Raw genomic sequence first — 19,313 nt, 5'->3', positions numbered from 1 at the left:
CACATGTCTGAACTCAGGAAGTGTTTAGCCCCCATGAAAATCTACACTGAAAAATCAGATGGCATAGGTAAATAAATGATAGCTCAACAAAACTGTTAAAAAACAAAACACACAGATGACAAGATCTCAGCCATGTGAAAATACTTGGAAATATAAACTAGAAACACTTACCTTATGTTAATGCAGTTAAACTCTGATTTGCAAAATTAAATAGAAGTTTTTTGAGATGTTCTGTTTATATTCCACACAGTGAAAAACCGTCTTGAATTTTTCATATGTCCTATTCTCTGTTTTATAAGCACTGATTCCACATTTGCTAGCCATCTTTAAAAATGTTCTACACCGTTACGTACGTGTTTCAGCCAACCAGAGTGTTTACTAGGTACTTCAGCTGTTGCTAAGGAGACTCCAAACCCATTCTTGTGGGGTTCCCTATCACTCATTGAGCAACAAAACACAGATGTGGGACTGATTACATCATCTTTGCAGTGAATAAGAGCTTTGGCAGGGGTTAAAGAGCTGCTCCTTTCGCACACGGCAATCCCTTAACAGTACTGACCTGTATCAAGATAAATGGCTAATGATAAAATCCGAAATCTTAAAAGACATGTGCTGGCCACACTAAATCCTAATGTGCCTTCAACTATAAGGTGGGTTATGTGAACACTGGACGCCTTGGGGGCGTGGAATATTCTGTGGCTGGTGGGTCCACAGAGAGAACTAGCTAGCAAATCATTTAAAGGAAACAAAGGTGGCAGCCTGATGAGGCCCATCTTTTTGCTCCTCTGAGAGATCTAGGAGCTATCTCCCTCCGCACCTGTACTGATTAGCATCAGGACAGGGCGGTTATACCCCTGACGACAAAGTTCAGCTATCCTTTGAGGATGGGCAAGACCCAACCAATAGCGACAATGGCGAAATCTCCTCATCAGCCAGTTCTCTTGCCAAAGGCACATGAAACGTGGGAAGGGTTAGGGAGGGGAGGGGAGTGTACCACACCTCTCTCTGATTTCCACCTTCTCAGGTTCACATTCTGGAACCTGCATCTCATCTTCCACCCTGGCGGACTTGAAACCTTCAACATTAACGGCATGGTGCCCTTCCGCCATTCCCCGAGTGTCTTCATCCTCCTCTTCCTCCTCCTCGTCTTCAGGAGGGTACTCACTGACATCACACTCGTCATCTGACTCGGAGGAAGAGCTTTCATCCGAGCTGGAATCATCACTTGAAGTTGTTTCATACCTAGGTGGCAATTGGGAGTTCAGGAGAGGCAAGGCGTACCCCGAAAGACCCCGTGACAGAAACTCTCAGGCAGGGAAAGCAGCTGACTCCAGACATCTGACCAGTGGTTTTAGACTCTGCATTTAGAAGTTCAAAGGAAGGTCTTTTTAAAAATCTGGTGGTTTTGAATGGGTTCTGACTGAAAAGGGGTAACTTGAGTTGCCAGTTGGTATCATTCTACCACTTGGAGGAAAAAAATATGTCTACGTAGCACCTCTGGCCTAGGATACACCAACGGAAACTCACTCATGAGGCCAGGTGTGCAGTGGTTCATTTTTTCTGCCCCCCCCCCGCCTCCCCCCCCCCTTTTCCCTAATGTTCTTCCTATTTTGATTCATCAACTGTCTCTGTGTCATGGTGAACGGATTAGGTAAGTAATCGATCGTTCCTCTGGAATAAGCCCTCCAGAACCTCCTGGGCCACACTACCCAACTAGACTTCAAAGACTCAGAAACTAGGCCCTATTCAGTTAAATCTTGTCATAAATATTAACTCAACTAACCACATTATTGCTTTCTTGTTGTGGCTGAGGCCACATGCAGATGAACAGATTAGCTGCTCTGTACCAACTGTAGGATGACTAACAGGCTTCACTATTTATCTGGCCCCAGTAAGAAGGAATAAACAGCTAACAGACATTCTGTTTAGAAAGTAAAGAACTGAAGGCACAGCTGGACTACTGGTCTACTGGAAGGCCCTATAGTTCCGTACGTAAGCATGGGAAGATAAGCAAAACAAGCCGTTCTGAAGGAGTAGATGACCATCACTGGTCCGTGGAGTGATGCTCTCGCCTTTCTGTTTGTTCCTGAGTCTGATACAGGCAAGAACAAGCTGTCCAACACCGCGGGACCCCTGCCGCCTGCTGCTTTTGTTGAAGACTATTGTTTTCAGATCAGAGGTGGCAAGACGTGAATCGCTCAGTGTCATCAGGTGTCTTTTCAAGAGCGACACATCCTTAAAGATAGCGAGAAGAGGAGAGGAGAGAAGCCCAGATGCACCTTTCTGAGGGGATCTTCCGTCACCAGTATGTGGCTGCAGCCCAGACCGGGCACCTTTAAATGGGACTTGAGGAGACAGGAGGCAAAAGAGACAGACAGACCATGTACAGACTGGCTGGTGTCACCATCTTCCTTACCCTCCGTTAATGCCAACAAACTGAAGATTCTTCTTGGCTCCATTTGAATCTTTGTTGCTGTCCTTCTTCTTCATGATAGACTTCAGTGTGCTCTCACTGTTTGTACACACTGTGAAAAAGGGAATCAGGGCGAACAAAATTAACCCAACTCACACCCATACAAGTTAAAGGACCAAGAAATCTTTCTTCATGTTCATTTTTTTTTTTTTTTCTCATTCATGTCAGTTTAGATCTTGGCCCCGGGCACAGGACAAGCTTGCATAAAATCCATTGGAAAGATGTATGCATGGAAGGGAATAATATGAAGTTCTTTAAATGGGGATTAAAAAAAACCCCATTAGTACTACCAGACATAACAGAAGGACTGACAGCTAGCATCTGTATCGGGCTTCACTGTTTATAAAGTGATCTCCCATCTTATTTGGGCCTCAAAAACCACTTAGGCACTAAAATGGGGATTATTATTGTTGTTTTCCCTCAGCTGGGAAAAAGGTCCACCTATCAGACTGCAAAGGAGTGAAATGCTATTTAAAATATTTCATAATTCACAAAATCAGATGAGTTTTCTTCGGGGGACGGCACACTCCTTTATGTTGAAATCTTTTAAAGATGTTCTAGGCCTACCTTCCTACCATTTCTTAGGTCAATGGTGTTTCCAGGTCAGCCTATGAGGCACCGTGACATCAGACTGCAGCGCGAGCAGCGCTGGTCCTAGAATCCTGAGGCCAAGGAGGGTTGATTGAGGAAGGTTACCATAGAGGCTGGCAGCTATCTGGTCGTCCGTCAGGTTCACCGGGCACAGCGTGCTTTCCTGAGGGGGGAAGGCGTCCTGGCCGCCGAGGGGTCTCCCTTCCATGGTGCCCACTGCTTGCTCGTGCTGGGAGGTCTGGGTGTGGAACGGAGCTCCTGCCTGAAGGCCCCCGCACTTATAGGTGTACTCCAGACTACTGCCTGTCAGGAAGGAGACAGGTGCAGAACGTGTGATGTTGAGACCAAATGAAATGAGCTAAACTTCTTTTTGTTTTAATTTTTGCAACTCTTCATTTTCTTAACTGCTTTTCTCCCTGTGTTTTTTTTGCATACGTGGCGGTATTATGGAAGCCACCCAAACTCAAACCCCAAGCCACCCAAACTCAAACCTTCTTCTTCTTTTCTTTTTTTAATAAAAGATTTTATTTCTTTGACAGACAGAGATCACACGCAGGCAGAGGGCAGGCAGAGAGAGAAGAGGAAGCAGGCTCCCCACTGAGCACAGAGCCTGATGTGGGGCTCGATCCCAGGACCTGGGATCATGACCCAAACTGAAGGCAAAGGCTTTAACCCACTGAGCCACCCAGGCGCCCCGAACCTTCCTGACCGTTAACTTTCCTTTTATCCCCGTATCCGGGCCCGCCCACACCTGTCCTTCTACCTCCGTCTCTTCCCTCTGGCACAGCTGTTACTGCCCCGGTTGGGCGGGCATCCTGACCGTGCTCTTCCTTTATGATGGCCTGTCCCACACACGGCTGATGAGCAAAACTCCAGCCCCTCAACCCCCATCGGCACTCTGGCTAAAACAAATCTGAGCAAAGCTATAAAACTCTCCCCTCTGCTCAGGAAATGCAGCCCACGACGCTTAGCCGCGTACTCTCTAGACCACCCACACCGGACCCATCTCCTTCCCTCTCCACCTGGATTTCCCGCCATGCCTGGGGCTCCGTTTGAGGGGAGGACTGCCTCCCAGTCACTGGGATGCTGCGAGTGGGTGTCTCGCATCTTCCAGGCAACACATCGTGGCAAACACTCCTCTACGTGGATCTCTCCTTCCTCCCCACCTTCACAGGGTCAAGCCCCCCGTCACCATCTCTTCTGAGCCTTCCCTGACCTAACTAAACATGACTTTCCTTTCTCCGACTTTCACAGTCCAGCTCTCAGACCCTCTTACAGGATCTGTAAGACAAAGGACCTGGGAGCGCCCAAGACTCTCTTCTCGTCTGTAAGAATTTTGAGGGCACCAAACAATTCAAATCAACTTTCTTTCCTCACATCTACTAGATTGCTTTTGTGTACTTCAGGTACTTAATAACGGTATGTATCAGGTACTGGCTAAAGCAGAAGAATCAGATCAATTCATTGCACATAATTACTGTATCTATGTATATCACAGGATCTTTAATGTGGCTGGCATGAGAAGATGTTTACAATGTATGGTTAAATGAGAAAAGCAATAATAAGATTCTATGTATGTGATCTTATTAAAAATATATATGAAAGTTATCAGGAAGCTATGGAGATGTTAACTTTTCTCTGTATTTGCCGTTTTTTAGAGTGAATATTAACTGTGTTTCAAAATCACTTTAAAAAAATAAGGAAATTCTTTGACTAGCAATTTGTTCCTAGGAATTTTAACCTAAGGATGTACAAAAAGATACAGAAGGATGTTCATTGTTTCCATGTGTAAAATAGCGGAAAGAGGCAGATATCACAGAATGCCAGTAAGAAACCAGTGAAATTAGGTCTGGTACGTTTATACAAAGGAATTCTATGTAGCCATTAAAAATGTTGATGTAGGTAGACATTTTTGGCACAGAAAGATACGCATAATGTATTACTGGGTTTCAAAAATAGATTATTGAATCATTTGGGGAAAATAAACCTATTTTGGCAAAAATATTTATATGTATACATATTAGAAAAAGTCTGGAAGGATACACAACAAACCTATTTAACACTGCTTTTCTAAGGCTAATGATGTTGACTTCCTAAATTATGTATTATAAACAGGAGTTACTAATTCAAATAAATTTCAATCTAACCACAGTAATGTCATATGGAAAGGATTTGATCACAACTTCCTCTTCTCTAAACCTCTGAAATCGCTTACATCCCCAGAAGAAAAGAAATTTAAATACTGCTTGTATTTTGAGGCAATTAGGGAAAAAAAACCCAACCATGATAAATTCTGTAACTGTTCTCTTCAGACTCTACTGTTTATATGCACCGTCTGGGGTGCATTTGCTAAAATGCAGATTCCCAAGCACCTGCCGCCATAAAATCATTCTGTAGCTCTGCAATGGGGGCCCAGTGGTAGGCATCTCGGACATCCTCACTGATCTGGGGTTCACAAGACATTCTGATGCACGGTGCCCACTTTAGAAAGTACTGGTTTAAAACAATGAACCTCTAATTACAAAAAAAAAAAAAAAAATAGTGGACGGAGGCAAAATGTTCACAGTGGGGCATTAGGGATCACCTAAATTTTAATTCTCATAGATGCAACTTAAGAAGTCTGAATGCCAGGGAGGCTCGGTGACGTCATAGGTGGCCCAGAACCCACATTTCCTAACTGTGTGAGCAGTATTTTGTCTGTGAAAACAGTAGCACGAGTGTTCTCCTCTAGCTCTGCAGGCAAGGGGCCTCCCAGGTGACTCTAAGGGTCTCCCTCCCTCCTTCAGCACACACACACAACACTGTACGCAGGCTTCCTGATAGTATTCAGAGTCCTTGTGACCTGACGCGCTCCCCCAACAGCAAAAACAAGGCCTCTGAGAGTCCCTCTGACTTATCGTTGGCAAAGTGAACAAACCAGGGCACTGGCCTCCGTCCCGCCTTCTCCAACCCAACTCATCAGTACAGCCGAGGCAGCGGGGTGACCTCCCCAACGTCTCAGCAGCCATGAATCCCAATGCCAGCACGCACTTCCTGGAGAAACACTTTCACTGGGCATGTTCCTATTTAAGAACCAGCGGGGACTTAAAACCATTTTTTATTATTTTTGAAACCAGAGACCTATACAGAAGCAGACACCATGTACTGAATCCCTGCATGCCCGTCATGGGCTTCAAGAGCCATCAGAGCTCCCTGGCTTCAGCTAGACGCGTCCACCCACTCACAGAGGAGTTCTGGGAAGCAAGAACTAGATGGTCTAGCACTTCCGTCCTTAACGGATTTTAGCATATATTCCTCAAAGAGCTCTTAAAAAATAATTAAAGCGCTAAAAAAAAAAAACCTAAAAATTTTTTTTAATGATTATTGCATATTTGGTCAGTAGTGACATTTCTCTGATGATCTCAGAAAAACTTTCGTAAGATATCTGAAAGGGAATCCTTGCACAGATTTCCACGGGTTGCTCAGGGCTTTAAATTTTGGGATCCATAATTTTTTTTTTCTTTTTTACTTTTTAAAAAAGACTTTATTTATCGGGGCACCTGGGTGGCTCAGTGGGTTGGGCCTCTGCCTTCGGTTCAGGTTCAGGTCATGATCTCAGGGTCCTGGGATCGAGCCCCACGTCGGGCTCTCTGCTCAGCGGGGAGCCTGCTTCCTCCTCTCTCTCTGCCTGCCTCTCTGCCTACTTGTGATCTCTCTCTGTCTCTGTCAAATAAACAAATAAAATCTTAAAAAAGAAAAAAAAGTAAAAGATTTTATTTGTTTATTTGAGAGACAGCAATCGAGCTTGAGAGAGCACAAGCAGGGGGAGGGGCAGGCAGAGGGAGAAGCAGACTCCCCGCTGAGCAGGCAGCCCCATGTGAGACTCCATCCCAGGACTCTGGGATCATGATCTGAGCTGAAGGCAGATAGTTAAGCAACTGAGCCACCCAGGTGCTCCTCTTTTTCTTTTTGAACACAGGTTTCAAAATACATTTATAAGTTGAGGTATAATTTATATGTAAGAAAATGCACAATTGTGGAGTTCAGGGACTTTTGGTAAATGCATACATGCCTGTGTGACCACCTCCCTCATTAAGATACAGAACATTTCTAACAACTCAGTCAGTGCACACTGCCCCTGCCCACCTTTGCAGACAACCTGACCCTCACCTCCACGCCAGGCCACGGTTGCCCCTCACCAGAGCTCCACTGCGTCTACTAGGGCTTCCTAGAACTTCTCCCAGGCAGAGCCAGCCCCTCTGGCGGGCACGTGAGGGTTCTTCACGATGAACGGACAGCTTCCTATCGCCTGTGGGAGTTCTACTGCTCAACCCTTCCCACCCTCTCCGTGTTCACAGGGCTCACGTGACATCATCACTTCCACCTGTGTCCTTATTTCAGCAAACTTCACCACGTGCACTTGAACCAGACTCTTCAAGGCTGCTGGCTATGGTTGTACTTCCTCCATAGTCTTTCTCCTATGGGGCTGTCCACAAAGGTCTCTTTCCTCCCTCCATGTCCTGCAGCACTTGTGTCCAGACCAAAGGATGCCCGCCCTCTGTTTTCTTGGCTTCACGGGCGACTCCTCCAGAAGAATGTGAGCGCCCAGAGTCCCTCCATGCTCTGTTCTTGCTGGGTCCTCCACAGTGCCCACAGCAGTGCTGGGGAACAGTCAGCCCTCCCTAAGTGCCTACGTGATTCGACCGAAAGTCGCTAGAGTTCCGTTGCGACTGACTGGCAAGGCACAGAACAACATCAAATGTTAAACTGGTCCTCATTCGCTGGGACCAGAGGGAATGTGTCCCCTCTATTGCCAGAAAATGTTTTTCGGATGGTGCGGAAACTCTGGCTGCTCTGGAATGGCCCATAAACAATGGTCTGCACTCGATCACGGCCTGTGGTGGTTAGAGAGCATGCGCAGAATGAGACGTGCACCAGCCCAGGGCCGCTGTGTTCAAGTCAAACACAGGAAAGGTGCAGCAGAGAAAACCAAAATAAAGAGGACAACCAGATCCAAAGGTCTTGACCTTGGTTGCACTCTAGAACCAACAAACCCGGGGGTGGGGCTTTTAAAAATACAGATACAATGAACTCTCCATAGGGGGGCCCAAGTGTTAGTACTTTTTAAAAAAAGCTCTTGAAGGTTTTCTAATGTGCAGCCAGGATTGAGAACCACTGAATTATTTCACAGATACAAAACATGACAGCTGAGGGGCGCCTGGCCCGCTCAGTGGTAGAGCATGTAACCTTTATCTCAGGGTGGTGAGTTCGAGCCCCATGTTGGGCCTAGAGCTTCCTTAATAGAAACCTGACTGTTGAAAACAGGAGTTTAGGGCGCCTGGGTGGCTCAGTTGGTTAAGTGACTGCCTTCGGCTCAGGTCACGATCCTGGAGTCCCAGGATCGAGTCCCGCATCAGGCTCCCTGCTCAGCGGGGGGGTCTGCTTCTCCCTCTGACCTTCTCTCCTCTCATGCTCTCTCTCACTGTCTCTCAAAATAAATAAATAAAATCTTAAAGAAAAGAAAACAGAGGAGTTTAGACATCCCTCTGGTTTCAATCCATCAACTTGGATCATGTGAATTTTTAGGAATTACTGGAGTTTAGTTAATAAGGCCTGGACCGTTAAGGGGAGAAGTCCATGACTACCACCAGTAAATGCTACCCCAACGACGTGCGTAAAGCTACAGGAGTGACCACAAAACACCTGCAGAATTCCAGCACTCTGGCCTAGCAGCTCAAAGCTCCCTCCAGTTGGCCGTGGTTCCCACAGGCACTGCTGGCAAGCACAAGAGCAGGGGACAGGGCAGCTGCCCTTCACGGTCTTTACTTAAAATGACCTCATTTCACAAGTTAACCAGATCAGTGATAACTGAAAGACAATGAGTCACAGAAATCTCAGGGCCTGGAAGATAAGAGCACCTCGAAGCATTAATTCCAAAGTACATGTAGCATTTAATATACGGGTAATTATGCTACCCAAGGCAAACTATACCAAAAAATACATCAGTTTGTTAAAGTGAAAACTCTGTGTATGTTCCTGACTTTAAAATATTTAGAATGTAACATTTAGAAATGTTAAAAGCAAACTATTTTATAAGAAAAAGCCTTCAATGAAAAACAGAGCTGGAGGAGCTTGGTTTTTTTGTTTGTTTGTTTGTTTAAACAAGATTATCCTCTTCAATTTCCTCTGACATTTCTCCACCTAGAGTTTGTATTAGTTCTTGGTATATTGCACTGTGTGTCTCTATTTATTAGAAGATTGATTTTAAAAAGTAAAACAGGTTTTAGAACTGGCTCTGTTCACAAATCCCAACTCTTCTGCCCTGCCAACCCATGCTTTTATTTATGTCAAGTGCTTTCTTAAAACACACCCATGAACACTGTGGCCAGCTCTTAAACACGTATCTTGTCAAAATTTCAGCTGAACATTCTGATTTTTAAAGAGCATGTAGCTTGCTTGTCAGGAAGCAGGCCTGAAATTTCTGAGTCATTATGGAGGCCATGAAGTCATTTAGGTATTTTCCCCAAGTAATACTACAAATTCAAAGGGATCTGAATACATGAAGTTCTTCCATAAAGAAAAGGGCTTGGGCACAAATTCATCCTTTTCAGCGTACATATTGGTTTAGGGAACAGACATTAGAGATTATTCCTGAAGGATCATCTGCTTTTTGGTACACATTACTTCTACGAGAAGGTGTGCATCTTTGATGGAGGAAAAAGTGCAATCGCATTCTGGTTAAAGGTTCAACATTCAGAACTCTGCCTCAAGGCCAATGCATGTGGCCACCAGGACAGTCAAACTGATCCAGAGAGCTTCAAGGGTCAGGGTTGCAGTTTAATAATTTCTAGGGCCATTTTAATATTTTCCCAGGAACGTTCCAGATAGCTGTCATGGGTGTATCTAAAAGGGGGTACTTAGAAATTAAAATGCTAGAGTGGATGAAGAATCAGCTTCTCCTTCGCTACAACCCCACCCATGCTTAATTACAAACCATCCCAGGGCCTGACCCAGAAAAGCCACATTGACAGGCTGCATTAAGTTAGGTTAAGCATGGGTGTGCTTCCAGAGACAGCTAAAGACCTCATCTCTTCCCCCAATCTCAGAGCACCTGACTGCAGGGGAACTCTGGGAACACATTCTCTTTGCACACTATCTGGTGGCTCGCACACACTGCCATAGGCGATCACTCCTATTGTTGGTATATAGGTCTTGGATTGGTCCAACTGGATTGCAAGTTCTTCAAGGCACAGACCCCCTTACCTATCTGATGTAGTACCACACTTCGCAGAGTTCACGGTCAATGCATAGCTATCAACTGACCTGAACAGAGAAGGGGACAGAGCAGACTAAATATCTTTACTGAGGGGTGCCTGGGTGGCTTAAAAGATTAAATGTCTGACTCTTGGTTTCAGCTCAGGTCATGATCTCAGGGTCCCGAGACAGAGCCCCATATCGGGCGTGGTGCTTAGCGCAGAGTCTGCTTGCCTCTCTCTCTCTGCTCCTCCCCTCGTTCCTGCTCTCTCACTCTCTCCATAAACAAATCTTTAAGAAAAATATCTTTACTAAGATATAAACGACTAGCTGCTTGGAGGAAGAATAAACAATTTTGGTCACTGCCCAATATCAACAAATTCACTTCGTCCTTAACGATCAAACATGCAAGAACTCACTTCAGTTCTCAAAAACTACCAATCTGTATGCTTTAGCTGGAAATGAACCGCACAGTTTAGGATTCAGAATATATGTCGAAGTAAACTCGCATCTTTTCCCGGAGCGGCATGGCCATGTCACCAACACCCACTAAAAACAATAAAGCATCAGTTTAAAAGAGAAGATTTTCACGCATGTGTCCGTGGACGGGTTCATGAAGGTGATGGACAGATTTCAAGCCCTTGTAAAAGATTTTCCTTTGGGTGGGGGTACTCTTCCCCAAGGTTTGTAACGGATGCCCCCGATCTGCAATTTCAATTTTTCTGAGTGTCAGCTATCTCTTTGGAGAATCTGATGAAAAGTGTTCAATTTCTTCAAAAACTGTTCACAAAGCAATGGTTCCCAGATCAAGAGGCCTTGCTCTAAGGTAGTTTACTGCGATAATACTTCTGTGAAACAGGACCTGCGTGTGCCTACTGGGTGGCAGTGGTGATGGTGGGTGGCAGCAGAAAACCCATGAATTTGAGAAAAACGTGCTCTCAGGTAAATCTTGGAAGAGAGCTACTTTTAGAGAATAATTCTGCTTTAAGGGCTCCAAGCAAGAAATAGGGAATCCAACTTTCTCATGACACAAGAGGACATGGCAGCCCTGCCATTTCCTCTCTCAACCGATGCTGCAAGTTCCTGAACCACTTCCGGGTCAGCAGGTCCTCCTCTCCATCAGCCCATTATATACTGCTGGGTTTCAGAAGCATTTTGTCCAGATTATAAGATGCTCTTATAGTATTTAAGAAATTGTGATTAAAAAAACCTCCAAGTCCTTGGGCAAGTAGATGGTATATTATTTGAGCTAAGAGAAAACTCACTAGGAATGGTATTTCTGTAACGACTTCATTTCCCTGCTTGTGCTTTGGCTCGGATCTCTGTCGACAAAATTGCTTTCACAGTTATGGGAATGACTTCAAGTTCATACTTTTTTTTTTTTTTTTTTAAATAAACCCAAGATAATCAAGAGTACAAATATGGAAGCTGATTTAAAAAGCAGTTCTTCTGAGTATAAGAGATTAGTTTTCTACAAACTGGCAGACAGTAAAATTACACTGTTACAGATAGTTTTGTTTGTGCTTGCTCAAAGATAGTTAAATAGTTTGGGAGTATTTGTAAGTGCAAGTCATTCATTTATGATTTTCTCTCTCCTGAGGGAAAAAGGAAAAAAAATAAATATTAACTTACTCCTCAAACCAAAACAATCCAATGGATTTACAGGAAGAATAAACATTTTTTTCCTAAGGTTTGTGTGAGAACAGAAACTTACTTCCTCTTAATTTTGTAATTCCATAGAAGAAAATATTAAGTACAGGAAACTTATCACCACAAGGAATCAAAAAGTGCTTTATGGATATCTGCACCCTGATGTTTGTTGCAGCATTACCAACGAAAGCCAAATTACGGAAGCAGCCCAAGTGTCCCTTGACCAATGAATGAGTAAAGAAGACGTGGTACGTATATCCTCTGGGATTATTACTCAGCCACAAAAAGAATGAAATTTTGCCATTTGTAACAACATGGCTGGAGCTAGAGTGTATCATGCTAAGTGAAATAAGTCAGTCACAGAAACACAAATACTGTATGACCTTACTCACATGTGGAAATTTAAGAAACAAAACAAATGAACAAAGAAAACAAGAGACAGACAAAAACCAGACTCTTAAATATAGAAAACCAATGGTTACCAGAGAGGAGGTGGGGTGTGTGTGTGGGTGAAATATGTGACGGAAACTAAAAATACACTGAGCCTGAGTAATGTTCAGAACCTAAAACTAATATAACACTTGTATGTAAATCATACTGGAATTAAAATTTTAAAAAAGGAACACTGAGGGAAAAAACTACAGACTATCTTTGGTCATCAACAAATTCAGCTGTGGCAAAATGATGACTAGGTCTCTTGAATCCTAGAACAAAGTCTGTGATCTTTTATGTGAAAAATACACAGATAGAACATGCAAGATTCAACTTTTGTTAAAAAAAAATTACATCCCTAAAATATAGAGACACACACACACTTGTACCCACCAAACACACAAAGGGTTGTCCCAAGAGAGCATGAGGGAGTCTTTGACTGTTTAAAAGCTCTCAGAACCATTAATTTGTTATAAGCACATATCCCAGTTATTATTTTAAGAAATTGAAGGAGGTGTGTTAGGCATTATGGTGCTACAAAAAAAGAATGCTCTTTTGCCCATGAAAAAGGGACATTTTGGGGAGCCCAGGGGCTCAGTCAGTTAAGCTTCTGATTTTTTTTTAAAGTACAGTTCACACCTAACGTGGGGCCCGGTGTGTACAGAGCCTGAGCTCACGATCCTGAGCTGAGATCAAGAGTAAGATACTTAACTGACTGAGCCACCCAGGCATCCCAAGTGTGGAGCCCACTTGAAAAAAAAAATTTAAAAAGGGATGCCCTAGGGGCACCTGGGTGGCTCATTGGCTTAAAGCCTCTGCCTTCAGCTCGGGTTATGATCCCAGGGTTCTGGGATCGAGCCCTGCATTGGGCTCTCTGCTCAGCGCGGAGACTGCTTCCTCTTATCTCTCTCTCTGCCTGCTTATCTGCCTACTTGTGATCTCTGTCTGTCAAAGAAATAAATAAAATTAAAAAAAAAAAAAAAAAGGATGCCCTTAAACGTCCAATCTAGAAAAACCGAGAAGTCTCTGGATTGGGCACAAATGCATAATTCAATTTAGGCTTTGTTTTTAGCTTTTATACAGACTCTGGATGACTCAGAATTGAAAATTTATTCTACTTCTTTTGTGTTTTCCCATTTGTACTGATATCTTTCTTTATCTTGATAAAAGTCTTAGTTGGGGAGGCATAATAAATGAAGGGAAAAGGGGTCAGCCAGAACAATGAAGATAAACATTTGGATGAAAAACATGAGACCATTTGCGCAATTTTGCTTGGCAATTTGTTCTGTACCTACATTTCCATTTCTGGAAGTAGTAAAAACAGTGACAGCAATGACAGCCAGCATTTACTGAGCATCTACGCTCGGGGCTGTAGACTACTACAAATGCTTTACTCACAGCGACCCCGGGAAGGAAACAAAGACATCTTGTCCTAGGGCACAGAAAGAACCTGAACCCAGAAGGTCTGGCTTCAGAGCCCAAACCTAGCTTTAGGAAAAAAAAAAAAAAAATCAGTACCAGATTCCTGTAAGTGATCACTTATATGCTCTTTTGGTGAGGTCAAACTCCAATTTCACATCATTTCATTTGGGGGAGAAAATGTCTACGCTGTACATGCCTTTTGGTACAGAAAAGTATTCTAGACTGGGTGTGAACAATATTCCACATCGTTTGGACCCCGCAGTAAGTCCCAGGGCAACCTGACACACTTTCCCACACTTCCAACACTTTCCCAGTGTTGAAAATCTGCACCATATCAAGCTACTTCAGTTTTCGGTCCATAGAGCAAACACTAACGAAAGCAAACACTAAGTAATGAAAGTTTAATGCTTCGCCCTCATCTAACTCCTTCTGCGTTAGGACATTAAAATACAAATGTGATGTGATGACAGAAAAACTTTAAAATTGTGCTCTGAGAGGGAGCGGCCGCCGTAACCACAGAAGTGCTATTAAAAACATTTATACTTTTGGGGTGTCTGGTTGGTTCGGTCAATTAAGCGTCTGCCTTCTCAGGTCATGGTCTCAGAGTCCCGGGACTGAGCCCCGCACTGGGCTCCCTGCTCAGCGGGAAGCCTGCTTTTCCCTCTGCCCCTCACCCTACTCATGCTCTCAACTCTCTCCCTCTCTCAAATAAATAAATAAAATCTTAAAAAAAAATTAAGTCTACTTCTGTTTGAATGCTGCAGGTCTCCTCCACCTGAGCTGATTAATTAGGCATTCATTTGCAGGGTCAGATTTACACAGGGATGTCTGCGATGTCATTGCGACTGGAAAGGGACCAACACGCACCATCGTACAGCCAGGCAAAACCTTCCCCTGTTCCTGACGCTCAGGGTGTCAGGCAGACGACCGCAAGGGTACAGCTAAATATTTTTGGCAGGAATGTGAAACGGAAACCCCCGTTTGGGGAGGAGGGAGGAAGCTGGCAGGAGAATGTTCTTAGAACGGATGCCCCACTGCACCAACTGTGTCTGGGGATATTTAAGAGTTTTATTTTGACTTCACATCTGACCTCAGAATTTTTAAAAAGAAGTGGAAACAGACCTATGATTACTTAAGCCTTTGCTTCAGTCCACATGTCATTTTTATCCTATTTACTCTAAAATGACCCCTCTGTACACTTAACTAGACTGGACTCTAAAAGGCAGAAGCCCCTCACCCATTCACTGTCATTGTCATGGTCGGGTTTTTCTTCGACAATAAACTATCTGTCCCACAGAACACTGACGAAAAACAAATATGATTTCAGGTTTGGAAGTGGACACGTGGGAAGACAGAAAAAGAATCAATTTCAGTCTGTTTTAACCACTCCCCTTTTGACTGTAAAGGGAAACAAGAAATGTAAAAATTTGTCAATGGTTTACTCACAATTTAGTCCATACTGCATATTTTCACAACCAATTAAATTCAGTGTGCACTCATCAAATCACCTGAAGCGTTTACCTGAATTCATTTTACCTGCAGCACCTGGTCAGAGCGGAGGGCGTGTTTTGGTAGCTTCCCAAACCTCAACTACACTTTAGCTTGCCAACCTAAGAAGCCCCACGGGACATACTACTAGCGACACCACCTAGGACAACAAAGGGCTCTCCTGACCACCTCACAGGATGGGTGCCCTTCGAATCCCCACTTTACAAGTGAACCGTAAAGGGGGGTGGTATTTCCTCTCCAGGTCATACAGGTTCGCGAGCTGGGGAGCCGGGAACAGAGCCCTGTCCGAGGAGGACACGAGGACCGCTAGAGACACGTGAAAGGGAAGGCATGTTAACGAGGCTCGCAGGGAAATATTATAGGTCATAAAATCTTCCAGAGTGATTTCTCAGTTAGTTTCAGTTTAAGAAAAAGTGGTGGTGAGCAGGAATCGCAATATGGAAAGGATGAGAAAGACAACACCTTAAGCACCTGTCACAATCGACCCTTCTCTGGAGAAGGTCCCTTCTCTGGCTCCGGAGGCCCTTATCAGAGAGGCCTTTCCGGACACCCCCCGCCCCCCATCTCCAGTCGCTGCCACCCCCGACCATCAACACTCACTCTCCCTGTAACTGGAGTTCTTTTCTACAGGGCACGAGTCACCCCCTGACACACAGTGTCCTCAACCGGAATGTAAGCATCGTGAGGACAGAAGCCTAGACCTGGGCTTAGAAAAGAGCAGCAACAGAATCGTTATTTGCTCAATTAATAAATGAATTAATGCAATCTCTCTGCCTCCGTCAAGGTTTTAATTAAGAACACTTCATGCCTGTTATTTTTACTGAGCACGGACTGGTCACTATGGTCACAAACACTGTGGGACCTTTGGCCGCTGTCCTGCATAAAATGAGTAAATGCGTAAAACTAGAAGACATCGTAGCAAACCAGCAGCCCCGGAAGGCAGCCCCTAGGCCAGCCAGCCTGAGCCTGCTTTTCTGCTCCCAGCCACCGTCCTCCGCCTGAGCCCCGTGAAACCCTCAGACAGAGGGCATCAGCAGAGCTCCTGGCGAGTTGTGACTCCTGGTGTTCATTCTACTCACGACCATTCTGAGCCTTCCTCCGGGTTCCAAAAAATGATTCAAGCGGGTGACAAAAATCCACACCCCCTTGAAGTATGTTATCCCCGCCCTTCCTCATCCCCAGGTCCCCCGGAACGCCACCTACCTGTGACTTGACCCAGACTCATTTTTGGCAGCTCCGAGCTCCTCAGCTCCTCTGCGCTTGCCGACTTCATGACGGAGTTGATGGAGGACAGCGCGCTGATGAGCTGTGAGTTCAGAGAGCCCATCTGGGAGTGCGGCTCCCCGAAAGCTTCTGCCAGTTCACTGTAGTTCTCAGCCAGCAGCTTCTGCTGCTCCGCCAGCAACTTCTGGACGCGCTCGATGTAGTGATCCAAGCCGTTCATCGTTCCAGAAGGAGCCTGGGGCTGGGGGTCCTCTGCAGACTCTCCAACAGGCTCATCCCCAACACCTACACTCCTCCTGCTGGCTGCCAGTCCCAGTGTCAACTGGGGAGGACCACAAGCTATGGTCCTCATCTTGAGACCAACCAGGTAGTTGTCCTGAATATTTATCTGCCCCACGCCTGACTCTTTGGTCTTCACAGCCGATGGCCTGTCAAACTCGGAGCTGCCGGAGAGCACCGTTCCCACTCCAATGGACCGCATCTTGGTGGAGGAGTTGACATCCTTAACACGACCTTCTCCGATGGCCACGGTCCGTGTCTCCACGGTCTGGGTGCTGGTCTGCTTGTCCAAAGTGCTGAGGGAGGTATTGGTGCAGGAGTCCACAAGGGTGGCCATCTCGGTGTTGGTGGACTGGTCCACCTGCTCCCAGACCGTACTGGTGTGCCGGCTTGTGGTCGCAGGCACCGCCATGACAGCGGCCTCCACCTGGGGCACAGTTTCTGTGCTCAAGCCCCGGGACGTGCACTCCTTCGGGGGGCAGACGGTCACATCAATGGAGCAATCTCCGCAGCCGATCGATCGCACCTCCTTGAGATGCAGGTTGGTCTTGAGGAGCGAGAGGTCGTTCACGGACTCCTCCGTGTTGCTGCCTGTTTCGCAGACGCTGATCTCTACCCCCACGCTCTGGTCGCTCATCTCCACCGACCTCCCGGCACCCTGGTCCCGCGTCTCCACCCGTTCCTTGATGACCCACCGATGCATGGGCAGCTCCGGCCCCGTGGCTCTGGTCTCAAAAGCGGGCTGGCAGGAGACCGCCACGCTCCACGTCTGCACGGAGGTCCCGACGCCCGTGTCGGCCACATCCACGTGCCGGCCAGCCATCTGGTCCCTCGTGGGCACCACGGCCTCCACCATCTTGCTGCACACAAGCGGCTGGGCCATCACCGCCTTGTCCACCTTCTTCCTCGAGCCGGCGGCCTGCAGCTCCTGCTTGAGTTTCGTCATCTCGCGGTCATGGGTGGTTTCTCTGAGCTGGACTTCCAGGCGGTAGATCTTCCCCTTCAGGGCCTCTATGGTCTGCTGCTGCAGCTCAATTTCTTTGTCGGCCTCCGTGGTCACCCCCAGCATGGCCTCTGTCACGCCGACCCCGCAGCTCCTCGTCTCCGCGACCGTCCCCACAGCGGCATCCCGACAGGTCCCGGGACCCCTGCGGTACACGACCACATGGTCCATGCGCTCGTCACCTCCCACGGCCACGGAGCGGTACTCGCTGCCCTCCCGGGGCCCCGGGGACGCCTCGCCGCCGCTGTCACGGATCTTCTGCTCCAGGGCGCGCATGTCCGCCGCGAGCTGCCGGAACTCCCGGATGCTGTGCGCGCTCTGCTCCACGCTCGCCATCTCCTCCTCGTCGTCTATGTACAGCTCCCCGCCACCCCGCCGGGCCCGGGACAGCTCCTCCAGCTGGGACGCGTTCCCAGCACTGTAGGACCGTGGCCTTATGCCACCGATGTCATTCTGTGCTGGAGCTCTCTGGTTTTTCAGCTGCGAGGCCAACTGCCGCTTCTCCTCTTGTAGGACGGAGATCTTGACCTGGAGCACAGGGATGGTTCGCACCTGCTCCTCGAGCTCCTTCAGGCGTTTCAGGGCGATGGCCATCTGCTCGCGGATGTGCTGCAGGTGCACGGGGCTCACGTTGGTCACTGGAGTGGAGATCCCTGAGCTCAGGGGGCTGTGGCGGACGGAGCTCCCCATGGATGACGTGGTGGCAGCAGCTGGGACATAGCCACCGTAGTCCCCGTTGCCTTGGTATCCGTTCTGCAGTGGGTGCACGGTGGGATTGTGGTTTCCAGAACCCAGGAAGGAGGAAAGGGAGCCCGTGGAGCCCAGGCCTCCAAAACTGGCCAGCCTGGGCCTGCGGAACTCACCAGGCGCCACCTGCATGGTGACTCTCTCCTGTTCCAGTCTTCTCCGGGTCTCCATCAGGGTCTTGGTGACATGAAGGTTGTGCTTTGGGAGCTGTGGTGAGGGGGGAGGCAGCTGCCGACTCTCTGGGACGGTCAGAGAAGTGGGCGAGGTCTCCAGAGGGGCAGGGGGCCTTGGGGTTGGTGTCGATGTCACTTGGCTTCTGGCGAGGAGGAAGGGGGGGCACTGCTTGTTGTCATCACTGTTGGAGGAGGAGAGGGATTCAGTGGAAGTCCACACACCCTGCTGGCCCGGCGCGGTCCTGCTGTCGGGGCATGGCACAGATGGCTTCCGCCTCTTCTGGATGTTCAGTTTCTTGATGGTGTTTCCTTTCTGTATGTCATCCACGTACTTGAGGAAATCTAAGTCTAGCTGATAACCGTAGGGGGTCTCCACAAAATAAGGATCTTTCTGTTCCTTGTCATGATTTCCATTCAGAACACCCTCTGCTTTCCCTAGGAAAGCGAGAAGAGAATATTATAATGCCATATAATATACTTGTTTATAAAAGCTACAATTGGGGGGCGCTTGGGTGCCTCAGTCATTAAGCGACTGCCTTCGGCTCAGGTCATGATCCCGGGGTCCTGGGATCGAGTC

General features: G+C 46.9%; 1 protein-coding gene across 4 annotated transcripts in view; it reads right to left on the bottom strand.

The window, feature by feature from the left end:
* The window catches only part of KANK1 (KN motif and ankyrin repeat domains 1), a 193,539-nt gene that overhangs the window by 10,944 nt on the left and 163,282 nt on the right, over positions 1-19,313 (bottom strand). For 3 of the 4 annotated variants that reach the window (XM_059143268.1, XM_059143269.1, XM_059143271.1), the window contains 4 exons: positions 16,514-19,171; positions 3,170-3,367; positions 2,417-2,525; positions 1,000-1,242 (listed from right to left, as the gene is read on the bottom strand). In XM_059143268.1, coding sequence (XP_058999251.1) covers positions 1,000-1,242; positions 2,417-2,525; positions 3,170-3,367; positions 16,514-19,171 — 3,208 coding nt within the window. The remainder of the gene's footprint in view (positions 1-999; positions 1,243-2,416; positions 2,526-3,169; positions 3,368-16,513; positions 19,172-19,313) is intronic. The other variant, XM_059143270.1, reaches the window with a different exon arrangement.

The sequence above is a fragment of the Mustela lutreola genome, chromosome 12, assembly GCF_030435805.1.
Source record: "Mustela lutreola isolate mMusLut2 chromosome 12, mMusLut2.pri, whole genome shotgun sequence".
NCBI lineage: Eukaryota > Metazoa > Chordata > Mammalia > Carnivora > Mustelidae > Mustela > Mustela lutreola.
The sequence above is the reverse complement of the archived record's forward strand: the minus strand, read 5'-3'. Positions and strand labels throughout refer to the sequence as shown.